General features: G+C 37.2%; 1 protein-coding gene across 6 annotated transcripts in view; it reads left to right on the top strand.

The window, feature by feature from the left end:
- The window catches only part of faf (ubiquitin carboxyl-terminal hydrolase-like faf), a 607,647-nt gene that overhangs the window by 186,274 nt on the left and 393,763 nt on the right, over window positions 1-27,610 (top strand). For all 6 annotated transcript variants that reach the window (XM_069845718.1, XM_069845714.1, XM_069845717.1 and 3 more), the window contains one exon: window positions 22,938-23,092. In XM_069845718.1, coding sequence (XP_069701819.1) covers window positions 22,938-23,092 — 155 coding nt within the window. The remainder of the gene's footprint in view (window positions 1-22,937; window positions 23,093-27,610) is intronic.

The following is a 27,610-nucleotide window of genomic DNA, read 5'->3' on the forward strand; positions in this document are numbered from 1 at the left end:
ACGACAATGACTATTCACGTTTATTATTGAGAAGAACAAAACTGTACTCCTAATTTCAACTAATGTTCACAAAGCAATATTTACAAAACAAAACTGTCAGTTCTCAGTTTGTTCGCCTTGGGTAGTTCTTCTAGCTCAGTCACTCAAGTTTACGGTATGTCGAACCTAAGACTTCCAGATAAGTCCACTGCACTTCGAACACAGGACTTCCAGACGCATTGCCCTCGTTTGGACGCTGCCACAGTACTCACTTAAGTTCACTGTACGTCGAACCCAAGACTTTCAGACGCGTTGCTCTCGCCTGGACACTGCCACAGTACTCACTTAAGTTCACTGTATTTCGAAACCCAAGATTTCCGGACGCGTTGCCCTTAAGTTCACTGTACGAATTCCGGACGCGTTGCCCTTGCCTGGACGCTGTCATAGTACTCAAGTTCACTGTACTTCGAAGCCAAGACTTCCACTGGGTATGTCTAGCTTTCTCGCAGCTGACTGTCTAATTAGACAGGCTGTTCTAAACTGGCTTAACCGAACTGGCTGACTGTTCTTGCTACTCACAGACTGAACTCACCACTTACTTGCGTGCCCCTTTTATTTACTAAATCACACTTTCTCGAATGTACTGTGTCCCGAAGTTTCTACAACAATTGGCTCGCGTGGCTTTGCGAAACTTCCAGATTCCCCTCTGCTCCATGCCACACCACACCATCCCTTGCACTAGATGTGTGTGCAACTTCCCTGATGTCCTGCGCCTCCACTCCGCCAGACCCTCCTTCCCGCACGCCTCCTTCCTCTCCAGACGTGCGCGAATGTTCCAGTCTGCCGCCACAATATCTTGAAAAATCCTCTGCTAAGGGTAATCTAGTCCACACCTATGGAGTAACAGTTAGTGCATCTGGCCGCGAAACCAGGTGGCCCAGGTTTGAATCCTGGTCGGGACAAGTTACCTGGTGTAGGTTTTTCCAGGGTTTTCCTCAACCCAGTTTGAGCAAATTCTATGTAACTTTTGGTGCTGGACCCCGGACTCATTTCACCATCTTTATCACCTTCATCTCATTCAGATGTTAAATAACCTAAGATGTTGACACAGCATCGTAAAATAACGTACTTAAAAAAAAAAAAAAAAAAAAAAGTAATCTGACACATTTTATTGAACCTCTACGTGACATTGGAAGAGTTTAGTAACACAGACATATTGTCTGCGAAAATTGTATAAAAATAATAATAGAGAGGGATCGCTTATTATAACAGATATCTTAAAGTTGTAAAACTGTCAGTTATTATAAGAAATGGGAAACTTCAAACCTAGCGACAATCCCAAGTCAAGTCAGTGATAAACACATTATGCTCTCAGCTTCTAATAAAAGCAACAGGCAATAAAGTAATATATAATGTTCCGAAAGACCTGGTATGGTATACAAAACATACAGTAAGTGTTACAAAGAAACCACATCATAACGGGGGCACAGCATTAAAGGCCAGAATACAAAAATATCAATAAGCAAACAAGGATACAACAACAATGTTGAGTAAATAAATTACATTTTCTTTGACGATATAAAAATTCGCGGCATATAATAAAGAATAAAAACAAATATCATCTTACTTATAATCGACAATTATTTTTCAGCATATTTAAAATTCCGTCTGTGGAAGGTCATTCGTTATCTTGTGAAACCAAATATATTCATGCGGCATAATTCATAGTAAGAACCTTATGATGAGGGTAAGTGAACTAGCTAGCTTGCAATTCGAAGTGTAGCAATGGAGGGAAGCTCCTCAGTCCACTTTTTCCTTTCCCTCATGCACAGGTAGGTTTCACGAGATACGAAATGGCCTATATGCAAAAATGTTGTTGTTTTCTAATGCCAGGCGTTTGACAATAAAGTCATTTGACCTCTTGCACTCCAATATTTTTCAAAGACATTGTCATGGTTAGCCACTGAAGCACAGATTTTGAGGTGTTCCGAAACCATTTCTTGATTTGAATTGCACAATGGGCAGTTAGTGGACTGATAGATTCCAATTCTATGCAGGTGCTTGGCCAAACAGTCATGGCCTGTTGCCCATCTAAATGCACTACAGATGATTTGCGTGGTAAGTCGGGAATTAACTGTGGATTATGCTATGGAGAGTTCCATTTGTTCCCTTGAGATTTTATCAAATTTTGTTTGTTGAAGTCTTAGTAGGCCTATGTAGATTTAATAAATCTTTTCACAGAGTAATACATAGATTTAGTAACAGGTCTGTAAGTAGTAGTGCTGCCCTTCTTTGCTTATGCATCTGCATTCTCGTTTTCCAGGATTCCACAATGGGATGGTATCCATTGGAATACAATTCTTTTATTGAGTGTTATTAATTGAGGGAGCATTTTAGTTGTTTCTGTTCTTTGAGATGAAGGTGTGTGTCTAGAGACTATTGATAGAATAGCTGCTTTGGAATCTGACAATATAACCTATATGCAAAAATATATGTATGAAAACAATTTGCTTTTAATTAATTTCTTATAATAATAGGTAATAAATAATAATAATAATAATAATAATAATAATAATAATAAGTTTGCGTTACACCTTTCACCATGTGGAGGCACACCAGTATACCACAGCACACCGGTTGCAGAGCACTGCACTGACATATCAATTTATCAATGGCTTCTGTTTGTCTCTAGAACACAGTGAAGCCTTTGTCTCTTAGAATGTTGGCAATTTCTGATCGAATGCGATGATGTATGGCATTTCGCAATAGCTCACCATAAGGGCAAGATACAAGGACATGCGCCAAACTTTCGATCTCTCTGCAGCATTGTTGACAGAGGTCATCTGGAGATTTGCTCAGTACATATCGTACTGCAGAGACATTTGCAGTCATCCTTGAAGCCTTTGTCTCTTAGAATATTGGCAATTTCTGATCGAATGCGATGATGTATGGCATTTTGCAATAGCTCACCATAAGGGCAAGATACAAGGACATGCGCCAAACTTTCTATCTCTCTGCAGCATTGTTGACAGAGGTCATCTGGAGATTTGCTCAGTACATATCGTACTGAAGAGACATTTGCAGTCATCCTTAATGCTTCTTTTCAGTCACTCATAGAAAGGCCTTTATGGTTTTCTAACCAACTGTTGGAGTGTAGTCACTGTAGAGCTTAACACCTTTGGGTCATTCCAGATCATATCATCACAAAAAAGTGCAATTCTTAACCTTTGTACTTTCGATTTTAACAAAAACTTGTCCGACATTTAGAGGATGTATAAACAGTAGTTCTTATTATATGCTTTAGTGACTCATTTTCAAGATATCGTTCTTTGAAAATTAGATAATATGTCAAAATTTGATGCATTGACCAGTTTTAAAGGTGTTATATTTTCAAGACCATTAAAGATGCAGTTGTGGGATAAGTGTCATTGGAAAGCTTATGAAACGAGCTTTAAAACGAAATATGACATGACCTGAAAAGTTTGTTTAAGCTTTCAAGGTCATATAACATAATTTTGAAAAATGAACAGTAAAAAATGCAACCCTTCATTTCCTTTCAGAAAATATATTGAATATGTCATTTGATCTACTATGTTCGAAGTTTGAATTTGGAATGATAATGGGATCAAGAGATATAAATGATTAATATATTAAGTACGCTATGGAATTTTGAAACACATATCCAGGCAAGTTTTGTTGTGCATACATTTTCTAAACTACAGGATATAGTCCAATGAAGTAAATGACAATCAACAGATGAATGATCATTCTATCCAACGTAACCTTGATTTGGAGTGGTTGATGTTATCTGGCAATATGGGGGGGAAATTGCATAAATTTTGCGGGCCATGTGGCAGCTGAGGCAGTGTAACACGAGAATGCGAAGCAGTTGAATGTTCACAGATTCGTAATGAACAAGGCGACAATCTCAATTAAGGAACATTCAGCACTCGACAAGTTAAATTGGAAAACTTTACTAGTGAAATGAAGTGGACAGAGAAAATTCACAATGTCGAGGCACATGCAGCGCAAATGGGATTGAGTGTATAAGCAACCGGTACCTTACTTAGGAATTAAATATATATAAACTTTCACATGTTAATTTGAACCAGTTTAAAAATAGCTTAGTTGACTAGTTTTGGCTTAGGAGTCAACTTCATAACTGCGTGATCTTGGAATCTCCCATTGTCTTCACCTTATATGGCTTGAATTCATTTTCACTGATCTCAGTTTTTAATGATTATGGATATTAGTGATAATGATGATTAAGGCAGTGATGAATCATGGTATGTAAATTTTTGATCTTACATTTTCCATTCTGACTGAGGAAAACCTATGTCTGATTGGCCAGCCACAGGATTTGAAACACTGACCTCCCAATCACTTCTTGTATCTAAGATTTTATCTCAGTTTTCCATTAATCATGTAAATAGCTAAAATTACGTAATGTGTACATAAATGCTGAGTTCTCCAGGAAGTAACGAATATCGGTGTAAATACTCTAGGTGTGTCAGTGTTACCACTGAGCCGTCTTGCTCAGTTGCAGCATTCTTATGTTCCAACAATACAAACTAATAACCAATATAAGTGTTACCACAATTTCAAGCTCAAAGCAAATTTTATTTACTTTTGTAACACTATAGGTATACAAGATAAAAAAGAACCTGTGCCACAGACCACTTATCATTACTGCATAGGATGTAATCTGGATCATTTGTGTTCTAGAATCTCTCTGTGACATCGTCTAGCATCAAGTATGTTTTATTCAGTACTGTATTTTGTGATTCTGTGTATTTATAAGTTACAGGTTTAAGCTGAGTTTTTATTTGGTATTAATTTACCTCTTATCCATCTTCTTATCCATTTAGTATTTTCAATTGTCCATTTCTCTTGGATGTCTTGATTTTTTTTGTACTGGTAATTCATTTCCATTCATTTAAAATTCCCTTTAATTTCTCTTGAAACCTAAGTTCTGAAAATGTATTCTATATTTTTATATATGGTATTTAATACTTCATTACTTGTAATTAAATCTTAGTTCAGTGTAAGAATGAATAATAGTCTAGTGTTGTTGGCAGGCTATTGGAAAGCAATGCTAGGGCAATTAAGTATAATGTTGCAAATGTTGGAAGAATAAAAGACTTTAATTTAAAATATATTATTCAATCGACAACTAAACTAGTACAGTTAACGATTACTGACATTGCTTTCCACATGAGCTCCTAGTGAGTATAGTGTAACCCGGCCTTCTGATCTGCTCACTTGTTGATGTCGTCCTGTCTCCTAATGTCACGTGGTTATAGCAAACTTCCAGGGTTCTTTTGTAACTTGTAGACCTATACGATAACAATTACAACTCATTTTTTATATTTAAGTATATATTTTTAGCAATTTAATCAGTGTTACCAACTTTGAGCTTTTCCAACCAAGTGCGCTTACATTGCACTAAAATTTATAACTTCTGACCATGTGGTGCTCCCAAATTCAAATTTCAAACTTATGTAGAACATTAAATGACAGACAAAATTGTATAATTTAAAACAGAATTCAAAGGACACATTTTCTATAATTAAAAGTCGAAGATCATAATGTCTGACCTTGACATTTAAAAATCTAGTAATACTCATGCAACCTATCATTGGAAAGGTATGAAATCAGCTTTCTGACTGTTTTTGAATCAACTCTTTACGCTTATTAAGTTCCAGAAGCCATCGGTGTAGCTCAGTCGATTAAGGTGATTGCCTTCCTATCTGGAGTTGCGCTCGGACGTGTGTTCAATTCCCACTTTGGTTGATTACCTGGATGGGCTCTTCCTAGGTTTATCCCAACTGTAAGGCAAATGTCAGGTAGATTTTGCACTTATATTTTTCGGCATTATCGCGTTAAACTTCACAGGAAAACGTCCTACTGCTCAAAACTTCTCAACACAAATAAGGTGAGGGAAAGAGCAACTGTTAACGAGCATTCAAATGAACCGTTGTTATTGAGATTCAATTGGACAAAAATACAAAGTTCCACTTATTGTTGCATTTCCTGGTAGTGTTAACACTAGGAGGGCCATTCTTTTAAATATTTTGTAACGGTTTACCCTACTAATTCGCAGTTTTACGACTTTTCATAAATATTTCAAAAACACTCTTTCTCCAAAAATTGTGATTTTATGACACTCTGAAGGGCAGTACAGCTAATCGGTTTCAGACCGAAAACAGTCATTTTTATAGTATAGTATATCTCTGAATCGGTAGCAGCACATGTTGTGATTGTTGTCTGCTTCAAAACTAAGGTTGGTTCTTTGTCGGCATTTATGCCTCCAAACATGTTAAATTCGGTGAAATCTATTGCGAGTGTCGTGAGATTCAAAACATCTTGTTTCCTTTATCAATGGTTTCATGGCCGGTGTGAAGCAAACTTTCCACTTTTTAAATGCCTTAAATGCCTTAAATGCATGTATAAATTATAAAAAGTAAGAGTAAAATGCGAAACTTTACAGTGAGTTAGGCATTTTTAGGCGAATATTAACAAATTAGGCTCTAATAACCGTTTTAGGGAATTTTAGGGCACTATAAAACTCTTTGAATACGTTTCAATTTCCATGAAACACAAATATTAATAATTATTTTTACTTTTCTCCTAAAGAAACAAAACAGGCATTTGCCCTAGAATCCGATGTCTGCATATAAGGAATATCCATATTTGTTAGATACAGATTCTTCTGAAAGTGCATTCAGGATGTGATCAATAACCAAGAGGTAAAGAAGAATCTTGTAAAACTCTTTTCTTAAATGAGTAGTGATGTGTGTTGTATTGTCAGTTTATAAATCTATTATTCAATTCCGAAGTTTAGACAGTTCTTGAGTTAGAAGTCTGTTTTTCTTTAACACTGTCATACATTATTGAATGTTTTTTTGGAGGTCAAGAAAAACTAAACATACATAATCACTGATTAACTTTGTAACTTCTTTACTCTCTTAATATGAGAAATTTTACCTGACTGATGAGTTTTGAAGTGATATTCTTCATTGTTCGAAGCCTAGTGAAAGTCCCGCGCTATCTTCTGGTTTCCTCTTGTGGTGAGGTGTGTTCGTGATTGTGTCGAAAAGGGTGTGTGTTTTCAAATTGAGTTGAGTGTTCAGAATGTGTTAGGTATGTGTTTTTGTATGTTTGTATAGTCTCATTGGCTCATAAGAATGTTGATGAGCCTATGTATCATGGATCAGAATGCTGCATATTTGTGTTGCGTGGGGTGATTGAAAGTGTTGTGTATGTGTGTTACCGTGGTAGTGGGTTTCCTGTTTATTTTGAACATATGTTTGTTGAATAACTTTCTTGGGTTCTCATCCAGGTGAGTTGGAGATTTGCTTCCAAGCTTTCGATGGCTAGCTCTGCAATCTTCTTCAGGGAATGAAGTGATGTGGGACCATGTCTAGCCGGTATATATGCAATAGTAGGGCTTCCTGCTGCGGGCCAATCAGGTGCTAGTCCTGACCACCAGTCGCATTCTGGTTGGTGTAGCAGTAGCTAATCAGGAGCTTGTTGCTGCATATTGATGGCAGGTTTCCATGCTGTACTCAGCTGTAGACCCCCATCTCTGTTGAAATTATTGCCATCTAGCTGGATTTCGATGGCTTCCTTGATAAGCAAGTCCCAGTAACCTGATGTCTTGTCCAAGATGGTGGTGGTGCCGAAATCTATCTTGTGACCCGTTTCTAGGCTGTGTTGGGCTACTCCAGACTTATCGGGGTAATACAGTATTATGTGCGTTGATGTTCCTTGCAGCGTTCCATAATGGTGTGTCTCGTCTAAACAAGTACAACAGTAAACATCATCATTTACTGGCATAGATACATAGGCGACATACTAATACTATACAAAGGAAACAAAAAGACAGATTGGAAACCTACACAAACACATAAACAAAATACATCCAAAACTACAGTACACACTAGAAACAGAAAACAGCAAATCCATAAATTTCTTAGACATCAAAGTAACAAACATATGTTCAAAATATACAGGAAACCCACTACCATGGTAACACACATACACAACACTTCCAATCACCCCACACAACATAAAGATGCATTATTCCGATCCATGGTACACAGGCTCATCAACATTGCTATGAGCCAACGAGACTATAAGGAAGATATACATACTATCAAATATATAGCACAGGAAAATGGATACAATCCCGACATAATAGACTTCATAAGAAAAACTAAATGCAAACAAGAAAACGCAACACAATCACAAGAACAAAACAAATACATCACACTAACATACGAAAACAAGAGTACGTACAAGATAGCATCATCTTTCAAGAAACCAAAATGCAACATTGCATACAGAACACAAAACACATTACAAAAACATCATAACATATATATAAGACACACAAATAAATACAAATTACCAGATATATACAAACTGTCATGCAATAGTTGCAACGACTTCTACATCGGATAGTCTGGAAGAACATTTCAAACACTTTACAAGGACATATCACAACCATAACCAAACTACATAACAATTCAGCCTATGCAGAACACATCGCAAATTCAAATCACAGCTATAGCAACATAGACATTGACATGAAAATACTACACATCTGGCCAAAAATCCAGAAACTCGACACTCTAGAACAATATGAAATTTACAAACATACAAAAACACATCCTGAGCACATTCTGAACACTCAACTCAATTTCAAAACACACACCCTTTTTGATACACTCATAAACACACCCCACCACAAGAAGAAACGAGTTTTTGGCATGTGACAAAATTGAACCCACTATTGAAGTTTTGTTTGATCTGCGTACCAAGCTGGAAAGTGAAGCTATTCTGTTAAGGATTTAAGAAAATATATTGCTTAAGTCTGTTATTTATGACTTTTTCTATTACTCTTCTTAAAACTGAGGTTTGTAATTGGTCGAAAGTTACTCCATTCTTTAGGGTCACTTTTTATAAATTAGAAATGTTTCAGCTTTTTGAAATGTGCTCGAGATTAAGCCATTATTCTAGTGGCTATTGTAGCTATTACATCATAAGTAATTTGATCTTTAATTGCACAGACAGGACACCATCTAAACTAGGATACGTATCAACACCGATACTGTGTACTGCAGTAACTATTTCTGCCCTGGTGACTGTAATGTCAAATTGATCATCTAATTCGACTTGTTGAATGTTGGGGAATTTAGAAGTATATTCAGGTCGTTCACATTTATTAGGTGATGAGAATTGCTCAGAAAAATGTTTATGTAATTCCAATAGTTTGATATTACATGAAATATTTGAGATCCCAACACAGTACAAATGGCTTTTCTTCTCTGGTTATAATATTGAAATTGAGTTCATAGGTATAAGTACTTACTTTTCCTCCTATCATGGTCCCTCTTTGATGCTCTATCTGGATTGCAAGAGTTCTTGTAACTTTTGTGGTTCCGAAGCTTTTTATGTATTCTGTGGGCTTCGTAATATCTTTTCGCTGAATGTTTTGGTCCAGAAAGCATGTTGTAACTGATCATAAGTTTTAATAATTTGTCAACTAGGTTATAAAATTCGGTGTCACTGAGTTCAGTAGACAGCAATTTCACGTGTGACTGACCAACATTTACAGTATGTTTTGGCACCAAAATGTCTACTTAAATTGTGTAACTTAATGGGTTCAAATTAGAATTTGTAACGACTTAATCTCATAGCTGAAAGTGTACATAAAAACATACTACTTTCAAAGAAAAAGTGTACTATTTATTTACTTCCATAGTGTGTGTGCCTGACTGACATAAATGTCAACTCTTTCTTCAGGTGAACATGGTTCTCCATAGATTTGCCTGAATCGTCATTCCTAATACAGTTTTCCAAAATATTGTTTGAAGAGGAAGTTTCAGTCTTTTTTGGAAGAGGAAGTTTGTCTTTTTTTTATTATTATTAAAAATGATATCTGAACCATTATTAGTAATGAAGTTATGGCCGAAAATGTGCTGTGTGACTGACTGGCCTCGTCCTGTGACTTACTGACATCTCTAAATTTTATTTTAAATTCCAAATTATGCAACTGCAAGGAGTACAAAATAACATGAAACTTGATAAGTTGTAACATAATTTCTTTTATAATTGATTATTTTATGGTGCTTCAACTCATATGGTTATCTAGGATCTGAGTAAGGTGAAGGTGATAATGCTATTGAGATGAGTCCAGAATCAAAGTTATCCAGCATTGCTCTTAATGGGTTGAAGGAAAACCCCAGAAAAAACATGAATCAGGTAACTTTTCACAACCAGGATTTGAAGCGAGACCCGCTAGTTGCATGGTCAGGCTTGATAACAACGATTATTTTAAATTAATATTATCTTTTCCGAAACGCGAGACTTAACTTGCTTACCATGCACCTTAAATGACATAAAGTAATGCACATATAACATAATTAATAACATAGCTCTTTCTCTGTAGTAAAATACTGTCAGCTACGAGCAATGGTGTTTCATTTGAGAATTGGTATCGAATTGACCTTGACAGCACGCTTATTGCACTGTGTTCTTACTCCCCTTTCCTCCATAAACCTATTTTCTTGCAAACTCTTAGGTGTGAGAAGATTATATATTCAGTATCAGTGGTAGAATCATGGCTTATAAAAGCAATGTGTACGAGCTAAAAAGACTATAACATGTGTAATGGGAAGGAGAGTTCCTTTGCTGCTTAGAAGGGGAGAACATACTGTACATTTTGTTATGTTCATAAGTGCTACCGTAGAATGGGGATACTTGCAACAGATGTGTGATTCAACAGCATGTTACACAGAACTGGAAATAGTTAAAAAAAAAAAAAGTTTAGTCTATATCAGTAGAATAATATGATATATACAAATTTTGTGTGTTCATTTTGGTTTTTTAGAAATAAGGGGAAAACATGAATGTTGCAAGTTGCCCTGCTGGTGCAACTTGCAACAGTACTGTAATGTCAAATTAGCAGTTGAATAACGTCACTTGCAACACGTAATACTTTTATTTTTATTCTTATACAACAGTGGATAATGTAAAAACACACAATTTCACATTATTAAGTATGGTAAGTTAATACGAGGTTCAGTCAAAAGAAAACGAGAAATTGGCTGCCAACATAATTGTTACGTGTCGCCATGGGAGAAAGTTTTGGAGTTGATACTACGGATTGAGAGCTGTATTGTACAAGGTTGACCAACCTGCATGCATAGGGAGTGATGCGCAGCAGCAAGACGAAGATTACATTCACAGTAACAGGAGTGTCCAAGTTCTCACAGTGTAGTGTGGTGCAGTTCCTAGCCGCTGAAGGGGTTTCACGAATTGAAATTCATCACTGTATGAAGAAGGTTTATGTAGACAACTGCATATCGCGCGCCCGACTGTATGAGTAGACAAAGGGATACCAACAAGGGCGAACATCACTGAGGATGACCTACTTCCTGGTCAGTCCCACACAGTCATCAAGGAAGAAAATGTTGTTGCAGTAGACAATTTCATTCAGGCAGATCGGAGGTGTACAGTGGACAAAGTGGCTCAGAACCTGAATGTCAGTCATAGATCTGCATACTCAATAGTCCATGCCCGATTGAAATACTGTAATGTGTGCCAAAATGTCTCGCAAGTGAGCACAAACAACACCGAGTGGGACTGAGTTTGCAACATCCGATGTGTTATGAACAGGAGTCCACACCTGTGGGGTAATGGTTAGCGCATCTGGCCGCGAAACGAGGTGGTCCGGGTTCGATTCCCGGTCAGGGCAAATTACCTAGTTGAGGTTTTTTCCAGGGTTTTCCCACAACCCAATATGAGCAAATGCTGGATAACTTTGCGGTGCTGGACCCAGGACTCATTTCACCAGCATTATCACCATCTCATTCAGATGCTAAATAACCTAAGATGTTGATAAAGCATCGTAAAGTAACCTATTAAAAATAAAAGTTATGAACAGGAGGGGAAGGCTTACTTGGAATGTATTGTGACAATGGATGAAACATGTTCCAAGTGTTATGAACCGCGACACAGCATGCAGTGGAAGCATGACATATCATCACGCCCAAAAAAGTTCAGAAATTTCACAACTGCAGGAAAGGTAATCCTCATGCTGTTCTTTGACTCAGAGGATTCATTACACTGTCATTTCATGGAGAAGGGAGAATCTGTCACCTCTGCTCGATACTACAAAAACTGAATTGCGTCAAACCATCAAAAACAAGCAACCTGGACGTTTGCATGAAGGTGTCATTTTGTTACAACATGGTGCGCAACCACACACAGCTCAGCACACCATGGACACCATTCAGAACCTGCACTGGGAGGTGCTCGAACATTCTCCTTATAGCCCGTACTTGTCACCTTGCAATTTCCAAACTTTTGGCAAGCTCAAAAGTGACCTGGGAGGGCACCAGTTTGCGACGGACGGTGATGTGATTGAGGCAGTGTAGAAATGGTGCACTAGCAGTCGAAAGACTTCTGTGAACAAGGTATTAAAAATCTGGTGAGGAGGTGGGATAAGTGTCTAAACACTGGTGGAGATTATTTTGAGAAATAAAATTCCTCTGCGGAGAAAAACATTATTTCTCGTTTTCATTTGACAGCATCGTAGAATTTGCAGAGTGCAACTGGAATTTCTTGCAGTTCCTTGGCATCTTAATGTAAAACAAGATATATATATTTTTTTGCAAATCAACATAAGCCTTATAAAATTAATAACACTTCCATATCACAACATGCTGTTTTTGTTACTTTTTAAATGCTAAGAAAATGGATGTGACAGTGTTGCAAGTTACTCCTTGAGGAGCAGTAATCCATAAAATTGAAAATTTATAGAAAATGGTACCATATTATTCAATACAAATATAGATCAAATTTCTTTACATTATATTTAAGCCATAATTACCTGATAAATGCTCTCCAGGTGCACCTTTAAAGGAGCAGTCCGCGATAAAATTCGAAATTTTGATTATATGAGCCATTCAGAGCAGAAGTGGTGTAAGTCAAAATTGACTTACACCACTTTTGCTCTGAACGGCTCATATAAACTAGGCTAATGATTCGGTCGTTATTATACAAATTTAAATGACATGAATATATATATATTTTGCCTGTAAATGTATATACGAAGAACAGAGAGATTGAGAGAGAGAGAGAGAGAGAGAGAGAGAGAGAGAAAACAAAGAGAAAGTAGGAATTGTATTTTGTATATTATTTATTTGAGCTGTTCAGAGCAAAAGTGGTGTAAGTCAAAATTGACTTACAACACTTCTGCTCTGAATGGCTCATATTATAGGATGTTTATATAAGTAATCCTTAGATTAACGGCATTTGTCTCATCTCTCTACGCCTTTTAGTTTGTGAAATATTAAAGGTCTTACTGGAAGCTCTGACGTCATAACCACTGATCGCTTCATAAGACTGCATTGTAGTTCTGTTTGACTTACAGTGTAGAACAAGTAAATACATATTCATATGTTACAGTCAGTTATTATTAACTCACTTACTGTAATAGTAATAATAATAATAATAATAATAATAATAATAATAATAACTTACCCAAACTCTATCCCACTTTAAACCCCGTGTACAATGCATTCTGTTCCATTCTGTGATTAGAATGACTTGGTCTGGTAAGTGTTCAAACTGAAAAGGTTTAATATTTCGATAAATTATAATCTAAGTCAACGCCTTCACTGAGTGAGTGAATGTATGTGAGACGTGAAATATTCGTTATGAAGGGACTACAGATACGTGTTTATTTCACATCAGCAATAAATTAGTACAAGGTTTATGTTATTCTATTGCACCATAATTGTTGAGTCACACGGTTTAGGCACCGGGGCTATGTTTCAGAGAACCTTTAAAACATGTGGATCATCGAATTGCAGTAGTTGATAACCACGAGCTACTTCCAACACATTTCTCTGTATATCTTCTCTCCATGCATTTTCCTTCCTGCTGTATGTTTTCTTTTCCACCCATCGTTTAGTGGCTTTAGAGTACTGGAGTCTGGAGCCAGTTACATCTCTTTTCACGTTGTAATTAAGGTCCATTATCACATTCATAGTTGTTACCATTCCATCATATGAAAAGTGTTTTCTCTTAGGAGTGTAAACCAATCCCTCGTTATGGTATGATTCAAGTTTGCTGGTGTGACAAAACTGATTAGTCTGATTTAAGTCTTTTAAAAAGGCATACTACTTTTTCAGAGCACTGTAATCGCTGGATCCAGGTTCGATTCATTCTCTCTCGCTATTGTATCGGTGAATGTGTGCACATTTTTTATATGTCTCTGTTTGTGTATATTACAAACATGATTTAATACAGAAATGAATTTGTCTTCTAAGTCGTCAGAATCACCTTCACATGTAGCACATAACCACCATAAGTGAATTATGATGCTGTCTTTCCACATTTGCATTTTCTCATATATTTTTGCGGCGGCTTTAAGGGTTTTAGATAAGCTTTTTGCCATGTGCCAAATGTCAAATTGATGGTCCATCCATTCATATTTGGTCCTCAATTTCCTAATTCCTCTACTGCGGTCCGACAGAGAGAGAGTAATTTTCATTTTTTCTTTTAGGCGATCTAGAAATTTTTCAGATGCTGCTTTTTCAAGATTGCCTACAATTAGGTCCTTTTGCAGAACTACGAAATCTATGATATTATCTGAATCGAGGTCCATTACACTGTAAGTCACATATTTTGCACTGTAACCAGGTGAGTTAAATTGGTCATCACCGCGATTCGCACATTTTATCTTTTAGGGAATTGATAAGTTGTTCATGAATCTGAAAATAACTACACCTACTGTTGGTTCTACGAATTTTGAAATTATTTTATAAAATGTTGTCTTGCCGATGAAATACAGTTGTAAAGTTTTTGAAAAATATTCAAACAATTTGTACCTTATACCACACAAGTATAACGCAGAAGTCACTGCTATGCTTCACCTCGCTTCAGACTCCCACTCCCAATTATGGGCATTCTGGCTTACTGCATTAACTTTCAGCAACGTTCCTATTGTTTTTACCGAATATTTGTAACAGCAGAATGACAAATATTACAGAAGAGAAACAAAATTTGTAACGCTGACCAGAATAAAAAAAACACCTTTCGGCTCCCTATATTACTTTCTGTTTCATGTGCAGCATCCTCGGAACCTGATGAATTAGAATTTGAAGTTTCTTCTTCTATTTGAAAAGATCTAAGTCAGTTTCTGCCTCACTCACATCTGATTCACAACACACATTTCTTAGCGTCTAGCACCCTATCTCACACTGCACAGCTTTGTTTATATTAAGTTTCTGTGAATTTTCAGCCTCATCGAGAACTACACACACATCAATATTTTCAGCTATAGGTACATCACTGCAACTTGCTATTACTTCTTCTACGACCTCCTTTCATTTAAAGCAGAGGAGCATGTAGTATCAGAACTGTCTTGGGGAGATCCTCCTTTCAAAAATAGGGAAGGAACAGCAGTTTTCTTCATTTTCATAGGAGTTCTATTGTGTTGCATTAAACGTCTTTTTAATAGAGATGATTCTTCAAAATTAATTTCATGGAAATGATTAGAACATACAACAGCAGTTTTCGATGGTGTAAAACCTTTTCTGTTGATTTTCTTCAGCCATGTTTTAAATATTTGCGGTGACTTTTCTCTGCTCGGAAATTCATGAAATGATACGCCGTCTCCATGTTTTGCTTTTGTTCTTCCCTCTGAACACGAAAAATCACAACACCATGGCATTTTAAACTGCATTTTGATACAATTGTTTCTGTTTAGTCTACTGTAGTTCAAAATCGTTCATATAAAAGAAAATAACCCTACATAAAACCATAACGTTGGTATGTGCTGTTTTATGATTAAATGAAAAGCTAAATATAACTTCACTCAATCACAAATTCTGTTCACGTGTACTAAGGCGCGAGAAGATTATTTAATACAAAACACTGCACTCGGGATGTTCTCTGCCTACTACGCAATCACACCAGTTCAGTGGCTATGACGTCATAAGTATTTGTGCAGTCAGTAACACAAGAACCATGCCTTGCATTGACATGCGGCAAATTACATTCTACTTAGATTGAAAAACGTGTTTGATTAAAGCCAATTTAATTTTATCGAGGACTGCTCCTTTAAGTATACATAGCAGAAGTTTATCGTATTTTGATTTTCGCCACTTCACAATAACAACTTTTAAGTTTAAAAATAATCTCACAAAAATCAGAATTGGCACCTAAGACAACATGTTTGAGGTAGAACACACATTGGTAAACAACTGATAAATGAAAAATTTAAGGTTGAAAGTAATAAATGTTGACAAACATAAGAAATTAAAATATACCTTCACACTGTTGCAAGTATTCCCATTCTACAGTATTAGACACTAATAAATTGAATATACGACTTTACTCGTTATGGCATAAAGAACATGCTAAATTAAAACCTAAATCACCATCATCAGTCATACAGGTTATAGCCCCAGGAGGACTGTTACAGTCCACTAAGGTTTTCAGCCCATCTCTTCATTGGATGTCCAGTAGATCTCCTGTCTCTAGGTTGGTAATGCAAGATTGCTCGAGGGATTCTAGTCCAAGACATATGCCTCACATGCTGACACCAGTTATCTTGATAGTGACATATGTCTGCTAGTCTAGAGTTCATTTCGAGTTCCTTTAAGATATCTTCATTTCTTTTATGATCCCACTTAGTATAGCCATCTATTTGGTGCATGAGTCTCATTTCACTAGCAGTGATTCTACTTGCGTCACATTTCCTTAAGAGTCCATAGCACAGAACTGGTTGTGCTAAGGTTTTATACAGATGAGAGTGGGTATGTCGCTGAACTAGAGATGGTTTCATGATTCTACACTAATGTTTGTGGAAATTGCAACACCAAGGAGGATACATGTAACTGAAATGAAATTGATACCACAGATTAGGTACATGACAATATACAAATGATTAGAATTACAAAACTGTACCTGATCTGTGATCGTCAGATTTCAGTATGATGTGAAGCTTCCATGTGCTGCAATCAGAGCCTCTAAGCGTCGTGGCATGGAATTAAAGAGGGCCTGGATATGTTCCTGTGAAGTCTCCCTCCACGCAGTTTGTATGCAAGTCCACAAAGCATCAAGAGTGGATGCTTGAGGACCATGATGAACAAGTTACCGACCAACCATATCCCAGATATGTTCAATGGGCGAACGAATTGTCTGGCGAACGTGCAGGCCAGGGAAGCAGTGATACCCGTTGTTCTTCGAAGAAGGCATGCACAATTCTCGTCACATGTGGCTGGGCATTGTCTGCTGAAATATGGCATGTGGAGTTGCCTGAAGGAGGGACAGTACCTCGGGCTCTAAAACCTCCCTAATGTAGCGGTTGCTGTTCAGATTGTCCTGACTACGTAGGAGACGAGATCGCATATTGTATCCAATGCCATTCCAAACCATCACACTAGTCATTTGTCCGCTATGTTGCTCAACAATGCAGGCTCTCAGATTGCATTCACCACTGTAGCATCTAACACGTATGTGGCCATCATTGTAGGACAAGTTGAAGCGTGACTCATTCAAAAACATTACATTTTGCCACTCAGCACACCAGTGTTGGCGTTCACAAGTCCATTGCAGTATGAAGCGTTGGTGGTTTCTGAACAATGTCATGCGAGGCACTAGTCCAACCCTCAAAAGATGGCGACGAACTGTTGATGCAGACAGGTCCACACTCATTCCAATACTCCAACGTCCGACTCAACACTGGATGAAGCTGTACGGTCCGTCATGGCCATGCGAACAAGATGGCAGTCATCCCGTGCTGTGGTCACATTACATGATCCAGTACCCGCTGGTTTCTGCGTACGACCCTCTTCTATCCACTGTTTCCACACACGCATCACTGTCGTAGCAGCATGCCCTGTACGAGCTGAAATGTCATGGTATGGGAAACCTGCTTCCCGGAGATCAACCATTCTGCCCAGTTCGAACTCAGTCACTCACTCACATGCTGATATTGCGCCCTTCCACGTCGACAAGGTATACCTGCACTAGCGTTCGCGTTTGCACTTCATTTGGAAGCTCTGCACTGACTGAGCAAGACATAACACTGACCTTGCTGGTGACACAAGAGACGTCACTGTTGGGCCTATGTGTATGCCATCTTTATGGAAACGTAATTAATTTTTGGTGGTACACTGTTCTACACATCTCCCGAGTTTGGAGTCATTCAGGCCATTCTGTGTGTGTGTTGCACTTTTCACAAACAGTAGTGTATTTATGATGCCCATTAATTTATTATATTGTAAAATTTTGACATGAATGTCTAAATCTGCTAAGAAAGTTAATTTTTAGTCAAGATATTTAAGTTCTTTAATTCTTTCCAAACTACGTCCATTAATATAAATCTACCCTCTGATTGAGGTTCTGGCTGATGTGTATATCTATATCTATTATCAGGGATTACAATCTCACTTTACGATATGTGTCAGAGGAAGAACAATTGAGGGGCATTTTCACAAAACTCGTTATCTACAAAAACCTGTTTTTTCAGGAGAGCTGTTTTTTAAAATATACCTATATCGTGATGAAAATTTAATGTGTAAAAGATATAATATATTGCAATCTTAGAATGGAGTTGGTAAACACATTTCAAACAAAATTGTGAATTTGTATTTTCCTAGAATATATTAATAAATTTATTGAATTTTTACAAAACTCGGTATCTGCTTCCCTTAATATGAGGTTTGTATCAATTTATCCAAAATGTTTGTTCTATTATGTGTCGCACTGATATTTATTGTAACACAAACGCTTTGTCATTACACAGTGAAGCTGAAAATTTTAGAAAATGTTACATTTCATATTAATATTTGCACTTTAGCCATGAATAAGCATAAATGCTTTTCTACATTTCTCAGCACCAATGTTTCTCAGTAATATTATATTATTTACAGTATACACACATTTTATTGTTAGATAATGATGTCCAAATTTTTTGTGAAACAATCACAAAAAATACTTATTTTCACAGGATATCACAAATACTGACGTATGAAGTATATAGCTAGTATGGAGCTCCTTCCTGATATTCTGCATCGATGTTGTCATTGTCATTCTGTGTGCACCATTTCAACACATCCTGGTATAACACTTTACTTTCATCAATTTATGTCAAAATATTTCATTAGCTTCTTTATCAGGGTGTTTCATAATTCCTATTACATACATCTACGGGTTGTAGAGGGAACTAAGTAGATAAAATTTTGATTATTAACCCATGTCCGGAAATATATCGTTTCGATCCAAAATAAGTTTGAAGATCGAATCGATTTCACATCTCCCTCTTCACTAGAGACAATGAGCTCTTGCCACTGTGCACTACAAGAGTAGTTCCACGCACCGCCTAACGGGTCTCAGGTACTTGACCTTCCTGCAAGAGGTGCTGGAAGAGTTATGTGAAGATTTGTCATTGCCACTGTCTACGTCAGCAAATATGGTTCCTACATGATATCACAGTCGCCAGATTTAACTCTCCTGGACTTTTTCCTTTGGGACGACATGAAGAACCTTGTTTATGAGACACCTGTAGAGTCGGAGGAAGATCTTCATTGTTTCTAGTGAAGTAGGCGATGTGAAATCGATTCGATCTTCAAACTTATTTTTCATCGAAACGATACATTTCCGGACATGGGTTCCTAATCAAAACTTTATCTACTTAGTCCCCTCTACAACCACTAGAAGTTTGTAATAGGAGTTATGAAACACCCTTTATATCAGGACTTTTGAGAAGTGTCTGGTTTTGCTGGCAGTCAAAACTGATAGTCGATTTTAATATTTGAAAAAAAATTTTTGGCATTCATTTTGTGAAGCCTATAACACTGTTCCCATTTTTTCATCTAACAGAGGAAGCTCTAATTTTCAGTAAGAACTGTGCACATGTAGAACAGATGTCTGTGATCTCCCAAGATAACCAAATCCTAGATTGAAATACTTGTATTTAGACGAAGAACACCAAACCGAATGGACTTGTCGTATCGTTCTCACGTAATAAAGTTCAGTTCAGGTGACAAAAAAGAACAGCAGGTATCTCGTCGGGAATAGTGTGCCTCGCTACATTTGTGTTTCAAAATGTTTCTTTAGTGTGATCTGTCTGCTCTTCAACCCTTTCATTCTTTCACCGACCACCACGATTTTCTTTTGAAATTTGTCCTGTGATTACATATTTTATAACCAGACGTTGTAACCTGTCCTCAACTCATGCTACATCTTCATCTGTTACATGGTAGCAAATCGTCACAGATCTGTTTCTCTTCTTCTCCTCTTTAGTGATAGTTTGCCTTGCAGGGTTTGCAACTGTCATGTACTTGTTTGGAAACATATCCTGCTTCAACTTTGTATTATTGTTATAAAAATTTTGTCTGAAGTGTATCAAGTCATTTTAACATAAATCACATGCGGGGCAATGCTTATTTACCTTTTTGCTCTTGATGTCAAGATCGTGAATATAAGCGACATTTGGTAAATCACCAGAATAACATTCCTTTAATATTTAGGTAGAATTTCTTGTTCACTTCAATGCCTCTTGCGCCTCTTGGAATCTCTTGCACTGGGTGACACACATTCACTCATTTTTCTTGAATATTATTTAACCTTGTTCTGCTGAGCAACAGTCTACAGAATGTTGAGATTTAAATGCATCCTGAAGCAGTACAAACTGGTCTAACAGTGAAAGAAAACTGTATACAAAGTATTATTTAGCCAGCGTGGCCACCAAGTGAAAAATAACTAATATAACACTATTTAATGCTAACTCTTGTAGATAACAAGTTTTGTAAAAATTTGCCAAATGTAGATACCGAGTTTTGAAAAATCTCTTTTGTTTCAACATCAATTTACTGATATATTTACCAACTTCAGCTTAATTCTGATAGCACCATTGGATTCTCCTGACCCAAAAACATAAGGATATGTTAAAACCTCAAAATCGAAAAAAATGTAGATAACGAGTTTTGTGAAAACACCCCTCAATTGTTTGTATCCATTTGAATTCTGATTTGTGGAATATGTAGCTAATTGGCTATATATGCATTGGAGGTGGGAAGGCACTGCCACCCTACCCCATTTCCTCCTGGCCTAGTTCCTCATGGAGTGATGCCTTATTGATGTTACCTATGAGGTTCAAACCTGTCTTCAGACAGTTGACTAAACAACAACAACGATATAAATCTTACTAGGAACGGGGTTTTTGCCACAAAAAGCAATAATTTTAGTTTTATCGGTAGAAATTTCTGTAGAGTATTTATTTGCTATGAGTTTCAAATTATATATGGACCTTTGTAAATCGTCCTCTGAACAGGCTACCAAAGCTAAATCATCTGCAAATAACATTACGTCCAAATTTAAATTGCGGTTTGTTGGTATGTGACCATGTCTTGTTTTTCTAAATTCACGCATCCTGGCATTCATACTTACTTACTGGCTTTTAAGGAACCTGGAGGTTCATTGCTGCCCTCACATAAGTCCGCCATTGGTCCCTATCCTGAACAAGATTAATCCAGTCTCTACCATGACATCCCACCTCCCTCGAATCCATTTTAATATTATTTTCCCATCTACGTCTCGGCCTCCCCAAAGATTTTTTCCCCTCCAGCCTCCCAACTAACACACTATATGCATTTCTGGATTCGCCCATACGTGCTACATGCACTGCCCATCTCAAATATCTGGATTTAATGTTCCTAATTATGTCAGGTGAAGAATACAATGCGTGTCAGGGGAATACGAAGGATGTTCCAATACTTCCCAATCCCACCCCTATAGCAATTTAGCCACTGTTTCTGCGACATGATAATGAGCATTATCATGTAAGATGAAAGGTGGATTTCTCTCAGGAAATGTGGATATTTACATTGCATAGCTGGACATAGTTGTGTTCGAGAATATGTTGGTAGTATGCTGCATTGCCATTATGGTCTTGAGGTACGGCATGGCTAATGATAACACTTTCATTATCGTATGCCACTATCAGTATGACTTTCACCCTAGAGGGTTCATATCGCACTTTTTTTGGACGTGGTGATGCTTTGTGGTGCCATTCATTAGACTGACGCTTTAGTATGTTCATGCCCACATCTCGTCAATGGCAACAGTGTATTGTAGGAATACGTCCCCTTCGTTGTGATATCTTTGTAGGTGGAGTTGAGCTATTGCATATTGGTGCCACTTCTGTCAGGATATGAGGAACTCAGCGTGCTGCAATTTTTCTCATGTGAAGGTTTTTCTTCAGGTTGTGCCACACAGTTTGATGACTGAATCCAACTTTGATTGATAATTCTCGTACAGTCCAGTAATGGTCAACAGCAAGGAGCTCTCGCACTAACTCCACATGTTGGTCACAAATGGACGGGCGACCTGTGCGAACCACAGGTGTCGTCTCATTCCGACCCATACGAAATGCAAATAACAGTAAAACATTGAGGCAGCAGAGGTGTTTGCCTGCTGATCCAGAGTTACACTCGAGCATGGATTTAATTCCTGTTTGATCTGATTACCTGTTTGGATTTTTTCTGATATTTTCCCCAACCATAAGGTAAATGTCTGATAGTCTGTGGTGACTTTGATATAGCATCATTAAATACTTGCTTCTTAATATGTGTGTCCATCTATAAGCTGTCCACTGTAAATCAAATATATAATTTTCCATAGATGTGGATTGCTGAGAATTCCATGTAAGAAATGGTTTTTCATTCCTAAATAAATAACTAACCAAAAAAAATTGTTATGAACATGTTTACTGAGGATGCATATGTCACATAATATCATTTATTTACCTTAGTTGTGAGGGGAATGAAATTATATAATTTTGTTGCTTTACGTGGTTAGTCCATTACTGAGCACATAGTTGTTATAAAATGCTATTTATTGAATATATAGATCGTATTTTCTCTCTTCAGGTTATGTATGCACTTCTGATGCCTGCTTTGGATCCTCTGTCAGAAAAGGCATTTGAATTTCAGTACAACTTTATAAATAGTGGAGATGCACCAGTTATACTGGACATGTTAACAAAAAATAATTTTCTGCCCAATGCTGATGTTGCAACAAAACGGTAAGAATCCAGCTTCTATTTTATGATGTTAATAAAGTTCTTATGCTCACAGTTCATTGTAAATGCTCTAAAAGTAATATTGTGTGTGTACACATTTGCACATGCTTTTTTTATGCATGAATTCATAGTGGTTTTTTTTTAAGTTCAAAATTATTTATGTTACATAAACAGAATAGCAAAACTAATAATATATTATATATACAATACTTTTCTGAATTGTTTATGACTGACTCCCAGTGTTCTGCCAGTTTTTAAATTTCACTGTTGAAGGAATCCAGTGGTTTGGTGTTGAAGTGATCAAGTCACTTCTGAAGAGCAACTCCATTATTAAAGAAGATTCCCCAGAGGTTGTTGGGTAGTGTGTTGTTGCTAACTAATGCTGAGTTCTTGACATTAAATCTATTAACTCTTGCTTTTCAATATTTCTCACACACATTGTGTCTAGAGAAAGGGCTGTACATGCTGAAAATGATTCTGAAGCATTTCTTTCTGAAGACTGCACAGTGGACAAAATGGCGAGGAAATAAGTAATCGAAACGATGCAACTGCACTTTTCCTTGGATTCTACTCACCTTTATGTGGCGCAACTGTTTTTAACAACCAAGGCTCTGAGGACTGAGTCACAGAGGTATAACTGTTCCATCAAAAATGGAGGAAATGCCATGGCATGTATAAGCATCCTCTAAGTGGTGAAGAGGAGATATGGTCAATGAAGTCTGCCAATTCTCCCAACTAGGTCATATGGAGCCGCTAATCACCATAATGTAAGGATATGATGCCTATGTTAAAACGGTTACATTTTTTGCTACATCATTCTCCATTATGTTAGATAGTGTGGAAAATATGAAAACTTGACAAAGCAAGATCCAGGAGAATAGAGTAGATGTGGAATAACCTCCCAACCGAGATCCTGGGTAACTGCTTCTATAATGTTAGCATTATGTGGACAGGCATTAACATGCTGCAAAATCACTTGATGCAATCTTCAGAATAGTTTTTGTAGAATTATGGTGTCAAAGCGGCAAACTTGTTGGCAATAAATCTCAGTAGTGATGTGTACATTTCTTGGAAGCAATTCATGGTAAAGTTGGACACCAGGGAGTTGCTCTTTTCTTATGTCTCAGCCTTTCGTTTCTGTTCTTGATGTTGATGTCAAGACATAATTTTTCGTCATCAGTCACAATCTGGGACAAAAACAATCAATGTTTTTGACGAGTAAGCAAAGAAGTATAAATGGTAACAGATTTTTTTTTTTATTATTTTCTATCAGCACCTAAACACCCTATTTTGAATTTAGAATGCAAATATTGTATGATCGTTGTTTGGTCACAGTTCATCATATTGTCCAATTCCCAAGTTGATTAACGTGGATCATCATGAATAAGATCGTTTAAATTGTCTTCCTCAGAGTCAGATGGTCTCTCTGAATATAGAGAATTATTCATGTCAAAAATCCCTCTTTGGAAAAAGTGCCAGACCTTCCCTGATGATGTTTTCAGGATGAATAAAAGGAATAGTGTACGCACTCAGCGAGTTTACACGGGTCCGCCACAACGCGGTGCTTCTATCGCGAAACTCCTGACTTGGAGGAAGTTCACAGTTCTTGTTATGCTAAACGTAGTCCTTTTTAAAAGCAAATTTCTACCATTTAACCCGTCTATTCTTAACTTTAGGAATACCTGCATAGTCCCTTATTCATAATTAATAGCCTTCTCTCAGTTAACACTATTATGAAGGTTCGTAACAGAAAATACAATGGAATCTGAAATGCTATGAAAGCGATAAGTTTAGTATTTAACAAGTTGCGAATTCAGGGACAGAAAACGCTACAAAATGTTAAATGAAACCAGAGTTCAAAGATATTTTACGTGCTTATAAATTAATTAAATTACTCACCATATGAATGATTAGTTGCCTGCTACCTTCAAGAGTTTGCGAGATGACTTGGCAGATTTACGAGCTTGCAATTCTCTTCGGACTTCCTTTGTCCTGAAGAAGAATCGGCACTTTAAGTAGTGGTAAACCAATTTAGGTATAATATCCATGATGTGTTCTCTGCAACAACCTGCTCCCAAAGATTGGATCGTAAGAGCGTCAATAGTGTCAAGACAGTCATAGAAGATATCACCCCATATTGCACTCATTGAGCTAATCTTTCCTTTAATTTTCATTTCTGTTTGAAGAAGTACGTCGTACACAGCTTGGGAGGGATTGGTTAAAAAACTGAAGTTCCTACCGGATCCATAGTCCTTGATTTGGGTGAGAGCTGTACAATGTTTAGATACATTACTTTTCTGTCGAAGGGACTGGACACAGAGAGTACACGCAATAAACTTAGAGGAATGATTTACGACATAACCTGCCATATGATACACTAAACATCCGTCAATCAACACGGCAGGAGTGGTATTTACTAACTCGGCCACAGCACTTTCCCAGCCTTGACCATGCATTTCTTCACAAAGAACAATTTTTTCTTTTATACAAGTTTCTGCAGAGTTCTTAACTGCCTTGTTACGTAATTCCGCATTTCGCGCTAATGTTTGTATTTGGTTCACAAAAGATGAGAGTAGTTTATCACTTTTCGGTTCACAGTTTCCTGCAATGTTAAGGACCTGCTTTGCAGGGACATAAATACATTGTAATAAATGCATATGGAGGAAATCTATCATCGAAGGATGGTCATCTGAACTCAGTGAACGTAAAATTCCGAAGTGACGTTCCAAGGGGTCTTGGGTGAGTTTCCCTGTTAGGACATATTTGTATCCTTTGCTCCAGAGCCATTCACTCATTTCTGAGGTACTCTGCAAGGTTACTACTAAAGACTCCATTGTTATACCAGAAGCAAATGTGTTGGTTTAGTTCTGAGACATTGAAGAAAATCAATAAGGAATTTGTGGTTAGAAGAGTCTTTATAAAGAGCCTTAGAAGGAGTGTGTGAATTTAATGCATCGGCAATGCAGTTTAAATGCCTTGTAAATTCTTCAGTGCCCTCACTGCCCTCGAAACCCGATGACCCTACTTCATGATAAAATTTGAGACCTTTGGCGACACTGTCACTGAAGAGTTGGAACGCAAGTCTGGCATTCATTCTCTGAAAGGACGAAGGATTTAGATGAGCTGTTGTCAACTTGGGACAAACCCTAAGACCGGCACATCCAGATAAATCTTCCTCAAAAAGTCTCCTATAAAAACTGAAATTGATGTTTTTCTCCTTGTAAGAGAGTTCGACTTTATCAGTCAACCTGGTTGGCGAGTTGGTATAGCGCTGGCCTTCTATGCTCAAGGTTGTGGGTTCGATCCCGGGCTAGGTCGATGGCATTTAAGTGTGCTTAAATGCGACAGGCTCATGTCAGTAGATTTACTGGCATGTAAAAGAACTCCTGCGGGACAAAATTCCGGCACATCCGGCGATGCTGATATAACCTCTGCAGTTGCGAGCGTCGTTAAATAAAACATAATTTATTCGACTTTATCATGGAAATAATTTCTTATGCATTTCAATATATGCACAAAATCTGAGAATGCCCATATCTTCCTTTTTTTCATCAGACGGATTAGGAATATAGCATTGTGCTGGAAATTTTTTTCCATTGATTTCTAAAGATTTCCAGGCCTTTTTATTTGTTTGACTGCCATCACAAGTGAAACTGACTACTCTCGCCCCAACTGCTTCTAATTGTAGTATAACTTGAATAAGAATTTTAACAAGAATATCACCTGGAGTAGCTTTTCTGCTAGCGTAAATAGCAATTGGTTGAATCCAATCTTTCATAAATGGCACAAACATAAATATTAGTGCATGATTGGCTAATTGCTTCTTTTGGACATCAGTCGTGAGATCTCCGAAATCAACAAATCCGTCCACTTAAAGGGAAGAGTTATTAAAGTGAATTTCTTCTGAGTTTGACCTCATCGAATATTACCACTCCGTAACGTTTATTTTCATCTATTTCATCTTTATAGAAATCTGAAATAGCACTCAAGGAATGTGGATTTACACCATATGGACAGTTAAGTTCTCGGCAAAGTTTTCTTAAATGCTTTTGTGAGGGAAGAGGCAACAAATCATGTCGCAAACAATGTCTGTACCCTTTTGGTGATTTTATTCTAAACAGCAAACTCTCCAAAATGAAGTCAGCACTATATCTCATTCCACTGGGATTTTTGAGTCCACATTTCTTTATCATTGTATCTATAATCATTTTTTGCTTCTTACTAAGGAATTTACTACCTCTATCCTCAATTTTTTTACATTTTAACTGCTTTTCTATTAAACAAATTCTGGCTTTCGCCGAGGACAGACTGATTTTAGCCCTTGTGTACCTTCGATTCAAATTTTTAAGTTGCTTCTTCAAATGTAATATTTTATCAGCATGACAACTGTCTTGAATTTGAATCTTATTATCTTTATTACTGCTAGACTGACCTTGAACGTCAATTTGATCCGCTGTTATTGTTGGATCTCCATCATAAATGTCTGCATTCTCCTTTCTTCTTTTCCCTGCGGGTTCACCA

This window comes from Periplaneta americana, chromosome 14 (assembly GCF_040183065.1).
Source record: "Periplaneta americana isolate PAMFEO1 chromosome 14, P.americana_PAMFEO1_priV1, whole genome shotgun sequence".
NCBI lineage: Eukaryota > Metazoa > Arthropoda > Insecta > Blattodea > Blattidae > Periplaneta > Periplaneta americana.